The sequence below is a fragment of the Podarcis filfolensis genome (genome assembly GCF_964270895.1).
Source record: "Podarcis filfolensis genome assembly, chromosome: Z".
NCBI classification, from domain to species: Eukaryota; Metazoa; Chordata; class Lepidosauria; order Squamata; family Lacertidae; genus Podarcis; species Podarcis filfolensis.
This window is the reverse complement of record NC_139617.1, coordinates 28,163,238-28,173,879: the sequence shown is the minus strand read 5'-3', so window position 1 is coordinate 28,173,879 and position 10,642 is coordinate 28,163,238. Positions and strand designations below refer to the sequence as shown.

Sequence of the window (10,642 nt, the reverse complement as noted above, 5' to 3'; positions counted from 1 at the left end):
TTTGAGCATAGTACATTGATTCTGGCTCGACTGCATTGGCTGCCAATTAGTTTCCAGGCCCAATTCAAAGTGCTGGTTTCAACCTATAAAGTCTTAAATGGCTCAGGACCGCGATACCTCAAGTACTGCCTCTCTCCATATTAACTGACTTAGACCCTGTAATCATCATTTGAGGCCCTTCTTCATGTGCCTCCTCCACTAAGGAAAGCTTCACTCTGTGGCCCCCACCTAAATGATGCAAACAAATGGATTTGCATATTTTCTCTCATTTATATATTTATTTATTTCCATTTATGATTTGCCTAATAAAAATATGTTGCATTGTGTATCCTGCATCATTTTACTATTGTGAGTATTCAACCCAATTTTGCTGGTTACAGGGAAAGGTGAGGAACTTGCAAGGCACTGGAGGCTCTCCTGCATCCCATGGAGGTCTTCTTCAGATAACCCTCTGGCTTCTGAGATTTCAGTTGATCGTTGCTTCAGTGTCTGAAGAGTATCTTCACAGCCATGAGATGTAGTAGAAACTTGCTCAGAGAGAAGAAATCAATGTGCAAACCTGTGTTATTCCATCTTCATGAAGCTAATAGTGCTTCATGGATCACAAAAGCAGCATCCTGTCTCTTAAATACACATAACTCAATTCTTACTAAAGTAACATCCACACCATCCACTTAAATGCGTCCCCCCGTACCAATTTAAGAGACAAAGTTTCCCCAAAGATTCCTGGGAACCAAAGTTTGTTAAAGGACGCTGAGAGTTGTTGGGAGACCCTTAATGATCTGTACTTCCCAGAATTCTTTGGGGGAAGGTGTGGTTCTTAAAGTGGTATACGAGTGCTTTAAATGTGTGGTGTGGATGTGACCACAGGCTCTCTTTCATTATCTGAAGCTAAAAGAAACAACACAGTCACTGTAGGGGGAGACCTGAGGCAGTCTTCGAGGAGCATGCTTAGGTTCTGCCACCCTGCAAATCCATTTAAACAAAAATTAATCTTTCAGGAGGAATTTGTTATGATGCAACTGTCCTTCATCCATCTGTGTAGAGGAATGCACACACACACACAGAGCAAGATGTTTCCCAAGAATCCCCTCTCTTTACTCCTTTAACAAATTCCGCTACAGGAAAAACAAGTTTGCTGACTTTGGATACACTGGGAAGATCAGTTGCGAAGTGGTGAAACATTGCATTTCTTCTTAAGTAACTTGATTTACTGTGCACATCAGGCAAAAGTCCGGGGTTGAGGCAAAGTTGGTTATTTCAAAGTCAGAAGAATGTGGATGGACTCAGACAAAAGGACAAACTCTTACCAAAGAAACACAATTTCAATCCAGTTGTGAATCGTGATGATCAGAAACAAAGATCTCAGACTAGTACGACTCTCTTCCCCATCAACACAACAACTACTGTACATAAAGGGGGGGGGAACCCTGTACAAAAACATTTCATTCCTTTAGCATAATGCAGTAGAGCAAATAACAATACACTTAAAAATTGATTTATACGATTGTCTTGGCAGGCAGAGAATTTGGAGACAAATGGGGGGAAACTTTGGAAAAAACGCAACAGCAGCAAAAATTTAAAATCTTTATACATACGGTTTAGACATCTACATAGAAAACAATCAGCTAGGAAATCTTATTGGTATTTTTAATAATAATAATAATAATAATTAATAATAACAACAACAATAATAATATGCATGTCACACAGGTTGAATGAGAATACAGGACACTCTTAGTTCATACCAGTCCTAACCACCATCAAAGGCAGACAAATAAGCTAAGATTAAATCTGCAAGTGGCTGGTCCCCACATTTCCTGCAGATGGCTTTGAGAGTTGGCATTTCATTCCATTGTGCAAGGCTCTCATCTAGAATGTTGAGCAGGAGACTAATAACAGTAATAATAATGTGGAAATGCTGATATGGATTTTTAAAAAAACATAAGGAAAGCAAAAGCGTGGCTAAGCAGACTGCTGGCAAGCTATGGAGCAACAGATGGTAGCAGCCTTTTCCTTGGCCAACGTTTTATTTAATGCAAGAGTATGAGGATCTAAATTAAATAACCAGGGTGCAATATAGAAACAGTAGGACAGTGTGGTTCTCTTGCTTCCACACAAATGACATAAAAGGCACAAGACAGCATGAGAGCTGCAGTTGCAGTCTCCGAATGAGTGGCAGGGGGTGCTAATTCTCCACTGACTTACTCTATAAGAACTCAACACGGTACCCAGAAAAACACTTGCAAAAGCAATATGGTACCCAGAGAAACAAGGCCATAACATAGTATGGAGCGAAGTCGCCATCAAAGAAATTTGATGATTTTGAGTTTGTCTCAGTGCCAAAACAGACCATGATTTTAAACACATCACTGGCATGTGTGTGTGCGCATGTGTGTGTACTGGAGGGATTTTCGTTGGGGAGCCCTTCCCTTCCCTGCTGCAGTCACAATGAGACCCCCACCCCCACCCTAAAAAATGCCATTAACATCAAAAGCACAACTTCAACTTGTGGCAGCCCCTAGAGTTTTGGAACTGTGGAGCGTAAATCTTCCCCACCTTGTGTTTTAGAGCACCAACAAAAATGCCTCCCTGCCCCCACCAGTTGATGTGATTGCAAGTTCAGTGCCACATCCTGCCTGCTCCCTTGATTCTCTCTGAGAACAGCTTATGGGAAATGAAAGATTTTGGAGCTTACTTGTGCCTTAAGCTTCAACTCTGGAAGGTGAAGGGGCCAAGGGGAAAGGCCAATAGCTTTGTGGACTGGTGGCAAAGGCTGAACATCCCAAAAGAAGGGACTGCAAAGGCAGTAAGTGGTGACTTTTCTCCTGTTGGAGTCAAGTCTTTCAGAAGCAAAATATAAAGATTTTCTTCTATGTTTTTTTTAAAAAAGAAGCAAACTTTTGAATATGTTTTTCAAGCGCATTCCAAATACCTAATTTTCAGAGGATATCATTTTTATCCTATTATAATATCAGAATATTTTATATAAACATGCACACTCAGCATTCCCACACTTATAGGGAGCCCTAAAGTGCTGAGCCTCAACAAAGAATAAAACCACTTGTAATGAATAATGCCAACAATTTCAATTAATATACTGGGTATATACTGGGTGTTTTTGATTGTTTGCATTTGCATATAAGATTCCCCACTCCTCTAAAAAATTTTTTGTGTATTGACACAAGTTGGGAATAAAGAAACAATCTGTACAACTATTTTCTTTCTGATATTACACAGTCCTTAAGGCTGGTTTTGATATAACATTGTATATTCAGAGACTCCCACTGACTAGGGGGAAGGCAAGCTCATGTGTTGTATTAGGGCTTCACTGAGACATGAAATTAAGTGTTTCCGGGGAGGCAAGCAGATTCAACAGTGAGAAGATCAAGGCTCCTTCGACCTCCTATCCTTTAGCATGGCCAGCTCTACTGTTAGGAAGTGAGATGGAAGCCCCAAATGGCAAATGTTGGGACAGCTCCTGGCTATTCCTCCTAAGCATGCTGGGCATTCCCCATTGGTTGGTGTAAGCTACACAGTTTGTCCTAGCTGCACCAAACTACCATGCTGCTTCAGATGCAGTGGAGTACCAGCGTTGAAGTAACATTCAGCTCCATCTTGCCATCTTGCTTTTCCCCTCCAGCAGAAACATGTCTAGGGCTAGCCTTGGGAGGCCTTCCCATTGCTTTTCAAAACTCCCAACAAATCTGCACACCGGTAATTCTGTAGATGCACTGCAGTGGAGAATTAAAGTCTGGGACTGGAAAAAAATTAAATCCACCCACAACAGAAACAGTTAAGAAAGCGATGAAACAGGAAGCAAAAGCAAAAAATGAGTTTGAATTTGTTAAAGCCAGGACTGCACTTTGGTCCATTGTAGAGATGGTGTGTGAGAGCCATTTGGATCCAGGTGGACGCCATCTCATCAAAGTTAAGAGTCTTTCCCCATCAACTCTCTCCTTACCTCTGTGATTACTACTCTGAGGCACTTAATAAAACTTTTCTTCACTAAGTAAGGACTATGCCATTAAGGGGCAGGGTAGAATTTGGTCCCCAAACCATGATGTACATATAAAGACCCCACCTGATGGGGGTAATCAGAAAACACACACACACGATGTAATAAAAAATTGGAGGCAGTGTGCCTGGTTTTGTAGATAATCCTTGGCGTACATATCCACTTGGCCCCACTACTTCTTTCTGATGGGTGACTTTTAGCTCTAGGAAGAGACTCTTTGCTAGTGCAGCTCATTCTTCATACTAATTCCGTAGTGTGGAAAACTATGTTGTATGATAAGAAGGTATGACCACAAGAGCAGGATCAGACTGAGGGCTCATTTCCCCTCCAACAATTTGGTCTGCCAAATTCCACCTTGACACCCATGAGCGGGGGTGGGGTGGGGTGAAGGCAACAGCCACTCCCTGCCCCCATCAAACACAGATGTTTTGTTTTGAACGGTTTTCTCTGAGGTGACAAATTTCATTTGTTTCCACCACAGGCTCTCTTATGGAAGCATCACACTGTGTGAAAAAACCGAAATTTCACATTCAGCCTTGATGCTTTTTCTTCTGCAAGGGGAAAGGGAGGGGACAACTTGTGATGGCATGATCAACCCAGGGGGGAGGGCACCACGTGGGGCTGTTTCCTCCCCATATTGGATGACTCTGTGCCCTGCCTGAGCCTCTGTCCCCTCAGGCACGTGGAAATTTCATCCTAATAAAAATGGGTCCTTCTGAAAAGGCTTCCAGGGACTCTAATGGAAGTGATCATTGGACTTCCAAACTGATGTTGATCAGAGGATTACACAAACTGCACCTCCAGCTCCAACAGTCTAGTGTTTTGCAGAAACAGTATTATCTTGCAAGGACAAATTGCATCACAAAGAAGGAAAAACTGCCTGCTAACACCAGTTTTGGCATTTGGCAAACCACCACAGCATTTGGAACTAGAATTTTCTATTCCCTCTACCCCATCAACCGTCCCCATATCTCAGCGATACAGCAAAAGATTTTGCAACCAAAAACTGAAAGTATACCATTTATCTTCTTCACCTTCTCTTCCTTCTCTTCCTCAGGGGATGGCATTTAAATATCTCAGAGTGCTGCAGTGGCAGTCAAACGCCTCTTTCATTTTCATGACTGTTTAACATGTTAGAGCTATAGACTCCAGAGTCAAGAGTGAAAACTACCAAGAAAGTGTGGCTCCAACATGCCTTATCTGAATGTGATCACCACATTCACCAGCAGGCCCCCCCCACTCACAGCTTAGCTGCCCCATGACACATCATTGTGCTCTCACTTTGATTTCAGCAGTTTATCTCCGAGACAGGTGAAGATTTCATAAGTCACAGATTGCAGAGAACATTATACAATGCTGCCTCTGTCATGTGGTTATGATGTGGCAATGATGGCAGATCCTAACAGGTACTCATATATCATGGACAGTGATGATCTACCTTTGGCAGAAGACCAGAGACAGTAGCTGTTTCCATCCAACGAGGGAGAGTCATTAAACAGAAAGCACAGAAAACAGGCAAAAAGAGGTGAGGAACAGGAGTGAAACAGTCCATTTACAGACTCTGGCCTTCAAGATCTAGGCAGGAAAATGGGGGCATTTTCTCTGAAGATTTGCAACATCAAAACGGCCCTGACACAGGGAACTGAAGGTTTGGCTTCAAGGATAAAGCTACTGTTTTGGATCTCAGACTAGCATATTGTATGTATGGGCATTATTTCGGCAAGTGGAGGTTAAGATTCATAGCAAAGTACAAAGACTGCTCGTTGAAATATATGATAAAAATTGAAAGCGTAATTGTAAGTATTTATATAGTGCCTTACATGCATTATCTTCTTGTAAATCATACAACAATCCTGAAGGCAGGGCAGTAGACCTGGTGTTGCAAATTGACTGGGGGCAGGGGTAAGCTTTAGACTAATATCTAGCTATTGAGTTTGTGGCTGAGGTGAGATCTGAAGGAGGGCTTCCCAGTCCTGAACTCTGTCTCCTAACCACTACAACTAGATTTTCTCTCTTTTAAAAGCCCTGTATATCTCGTGAATACATAATATATCCAGGAATATGGCTATTCCTCAATAACAATCAGCTTGGAACACAAAAGCGGGGAGTAAATTTATTGTATATTTAAAAGATAGCTGTACAAATTTAAGGACGCTAGCAGGACTGAAGTAACTCCTACAATGTAGATGAAAAAAGTGAAAAGATAAAATACGTGAATGGATGTGATATGGGATACCAACTGAAGGGAGGGAGGGAAGTCACAAGCAGAGCTAAAATGGTTTTGTGTTGATTAAAGTATTGTAAGAAAGAATATGTAAAGAGAACAATAAAAATTTATTGGGGGGAAAAGGAACACAAAAGGGCAGCTAGGTGGGTGGGAGAAGCGTACACATGATTCCCCCTCCTCTCTCACTCTCTAAATGGTCTTTATAGGGAAGGACCCAATTGATTTTGATACCTCCATGGGTTAGTTGAGTGGATGAGGCTCAAGCAACTTACAGATGGTTAATACTCTGAGTAAATTACCTTAAGAAGAGAGGCAATACGGTAGAACATAATGAGAGCCCTGTTGGATGAGGCCAGGGGCCAATCTAGTCCAGCATCCTGTTCTCACAGTGGCTGACCAGATGCTCCGATGGGAAATCTTCAAGCAGCACCCAAGCACAAGAGCACCCTCCTCTCCTAGGGTTTCCAGCATCTGGTATTCAGAAGCAGAGCTGCCTCCACCGTGAAGGCAGAGCACAGCCCTCATGGCTAGTAGCCATGGATAGCCTTATCCTATCCTCTATTGAAGCTGTTTAGGTTGGCGGCCATCACTGCCTCCTGTGGGAGAAAACTCCATAGTTTAACAATGCACTGCATGAAGAAGGACTTTCTTTTTATATGTCAGTAGCTTTCTGAATCCACCAGCACTCAGTGGCTACATTAAACAAATGTCCCTTGACCAGGAGATAAGGCTTCTGAGGCACTGCCAAGTTCTGGTAGATTCAGAAAGGGTTGATTCTACTGCACTGTCTCTGCAACATACATTCTGGGCATAACAACCAGCCCACTGGGAGTTTCTGGGGGCTTGTTTCCATTCTGCGCTGTGGATGAAAGGTGGCTTCCCAGATGCCTGGAATCGAGGCTCTTCCTGCCCTCAGTACAGCCCACCTCTCTGAAATATGACTGTTATCACAGTGGGTGTGCAGAGCACAAGGTCTCATAAAAGGTATAATGGTTGGGTCCCAGCTCTCATTGTGGTGGGGGAATTTATTGTAGACTGCACCATTTCGGAAGGCGGGGTGGGGTGGGAAGGAGGTTCATTTGGGCTGAACGCCCATGGATAGCAAAGAATTCCTTTGAGACAAAAACAGAAGAAGTGTCAAGGAATACAGTTCCAGCCTTGTCTTCCTTTAGCACCTACTTATCTGTCTTTTCTATTTTTCCCATCCCTGGTGTCAAAAGGCATTCAATCATGGGATCACCTGCTGAGGTCTGGAGTGTGGTACAGTCCCCACACAGGCTGACCACCTTGTTTGCAGTCTACCGTGGAGGTCAGTTCACAAACACTACTGGGGGCAATCCTTCAAAGAAGGATGTCAGGCCAAAAAGCAGGTGGTGCAGAACATGATTTGGTTGGGAGCTCAGCTTGCAGAGTCTATATGCACTATAGGATCATGGATTGCACCTTGCCTGCACAGCCCAGCCAAGAAAGCTTGTCCTAGCAGACAGCCACATACTGAATGACCTGCCCATTAAGTCCAATGTTTGTAGCCCTAAATATCCTGATTGTGTCCCAGATCTGTTTTTTCCTATGATTTTTATGATAGGCTTTACCCCACGTTATTCCACACCCAGCTCACCTTCCCCAGTTCAAAATTGGGGAAAAGCAGGTTGGAGAGAAACCTTTTTGTTTTGTTCACTCCTTATTTATCAGTATTGCATTATATCTATTCTACCTTTTCTCCAAGGAGCTCAAGGAGGCACTTCACAGCAACCCTGTGAGATGGGTAAGGCTCAGAGACAGTGGCTGGCTCAAGGTCACATACAATGAGTTTTCATGGCTGATGTTAACACTGGTTTCCCAGATCCTAGTCCACTTAATATCCCTCTATCTTATTCCATACTCTCAAAATAAAGATGCAGACGTGAAAAGGCGTGATTTCAACCATATGCAGCGGAAGGGAGGTGCGCTGAAATCGTGCAAGTTAAATCCAAGCAAGGCAGAGAGTTTAAAGGCACTCTTTGTGCCAGGTCTGCTTGGGGTTACCTGGCGTATAAAGAACTTTAAAGCTCTGCTTTGCTTGAGGTCTAAGGCCTGCTCAGTGTGCTGGTTCAGGGATCCTTGCATAAGATTTTGCAGTGCCATCTGAGTTCCTGCAAGATCTCGTGCAAGCATCCTTAGCCTTCCAGAGCTTGCCTGCTGAGAGGGCCTTACCTGGCAGCTTCTAAGCTCTCCACCTTGTTTCCCAGGCAAGGCCCACTTGGCATGTGGGCTCTGGGAGTATTGGGGGGGGGGTTCTTCCTCTCCCTACCACTCATTTGCACCTCCAAGAGTTTGAGTATACTGATTTTCATGTATACACAGAACCCTTGGAACTGAACCCCCACATACGAACACCTGAACAGGCCTTTCCCAAGAGGTAGGTGACACTGGATGGAGAAGTCCAAGGTGAGTAAGCAGAAAGACATCAGCACATGACCCAACACAAAATCTCAGCTGGGGTTAAAGCAAAGTTTTTATTTTGGCAAATGCCTGGCTGCTTTCGGGAGCTTCTACAACACTGACCCCAGACCAAACCATAAGAAATATGATGATTAGCTACCTTTGCAAGGGGATTAAGGAACCACTTTTCCCACGCAAAGATTACCCTGATCCCGGGAACTCCCAAGTATAACAGAAGCCTGTGCACATGTCGGCTGCTGCTCACAGGAAGAAGAGTATGTTCCTAGGAGACGAATCTTCATGCTTCCAAATGGAGATTCCTATGAAGACCCACATGTGGTAACAAGTTGCTGGTCCTCCCCACCCCACCCCACCCGGACCCTCTCGCAGAGGGTTCTTGGGCACTCAACACAATTCTGCATGCAGAAAATCTGTTTCCACACATGGGTTGCAGATTCTGCATTGGAATGAATGTCTCAAGTCCTTGTGCAAATAGGAGGGAGGTTTTATCAACCTCAACTATTCTAGTCGAAACAATCCTGGAGAGAAATGCACATACCAATTCCTATGGAGTAGTCTTCCTTGAGGCCCAAATGCACTATTTCTAGTAAAGGTAAAGGTAAAGGGACCCCTGACCATTAGGTCCAGTCGTGACCGACTCTGGGGTTGCGGCGCTCATCTCGCTTTATTGGCCGAGGGAGCCGGCGTACGGCTTCTGGGTCATGTGGCCAGCATGACTAAGCCGCTTCTGGCAAACCAGAGCAGCACGCGGAAACGCTGCTCTGTAAATTCTTTCTAGTAAAAGAATTATTCTAAATCTGGTCCTGTATGAAATCTGCAAGTCGGAAGGGTGGCGACTTGGACAATAATGACTTATTAATGGAGAGAGATAAACTACATTTTGCCAAACTGAACGTATTAGTGAGTTGGACATCACCACCCACACTTTCAAGAATTAAATCTGTTTTCCTATGCAATGGAACCCACTGAGGCAATGGCTGGAGAACACTATTCTGAAAACACTGGACTGCATACCTTGAGAGAAGCAATATCTGCCACAGGGACTGTTGAATTGGAGGAAGCAGAGAGGGATCCTTTTGACAGTGGGATGTATTTAGTAAAAGTAGGTGGCAAAAAAAGTTATCTGAAAAAGGCTGCTAGGAAAACCAAGTACGCTTTCCTACAATTTCAGAGTCAGATTCAAAAGAAAAAACATGATTCAGAATTTACCTTTTTTAGCCTCCTTGAGTGTTTCAGACTTTTGAGAATTTGGCTGATACAAAATTAACTCCCAAAGGATCTCACAGTGAGATTAAACTCCACTTTCAAGGCAAGATATCCAAGCATGGCTTTAGAATTTTGGTGGTGGAGAGGAGGGGGCTGGACTGAGGAATCTATTTTAAAAACTTTTAACACCTTCCTATGTGTAATCCATTGCTGTGCCAACAATCATAGCAGGGCAAACAAGTTATAGCGCTACAAGAATTCTCTCTGTAGGAGAGAGCCAAACAGAATCAACTTGAAAGGTGAAACTGTCCAATCAGGATTGTCCCTACGTGACCAGTCCTTGCCTACAATCGAAGAAGCTCGATTCCTCTTCGGGAAGGGCTGGGCTCAGGTACAGTGCCAGAGAATGCTGGTGGTGACAGTGTGTGCACCAGGGCACTGGGAGATTTGAAGGATGGCTTTACATGTGGGCCTCCATGGCTGGAGAACCGGGGAGAAGCTCTCCGTTCATAATGGTCTCTGAAACCAGCATCTTGTCTTTCCCAGAATCCAGCCGCTTCTTCCTGAGCTGTCTTTGATGGATCAGAGGAACAAGAGACAGAACCAGACCTCCAACAATGGGAGGAACACCAGCAAAATAGAAGGCGAGGTGGTAATTCCCAAAATGTTCACCGAGAAACCCTACAAAACAGGAGAGAATGGTTTTATAATCAGCTTTTGCCAACCTGGTGCCTACCACCTGTTTTGGA

At 43.8% G+C, this 10,642-nt stretch overlaps 1 protein-coding gene across 1 annotated transcript in view; it reads right to left on the bottom strand.

The window, feature by feature from the left end:
- Positions 1–1,306: 1,306 nt before the first annotated feature.
- SLC16A2 (solute carrier family 16 member 2) overlaps positions 1,307–10,642 on the bottom strand; it is a 111,268-nt gene continuing 101,932 nt past the window's right edge. The window contains exon 6 of the mRNA XM_083596454.1: positions 1,307–10,574. Coding sequence (XP_083452580.1) covers positions 10,354–10,574 — 221 coding nt within the window. The 3' untranslated portion in view covers positions 1,307–10,353. The remainder of the gene's footprint in view (positions 10,575–10,642) is intronic.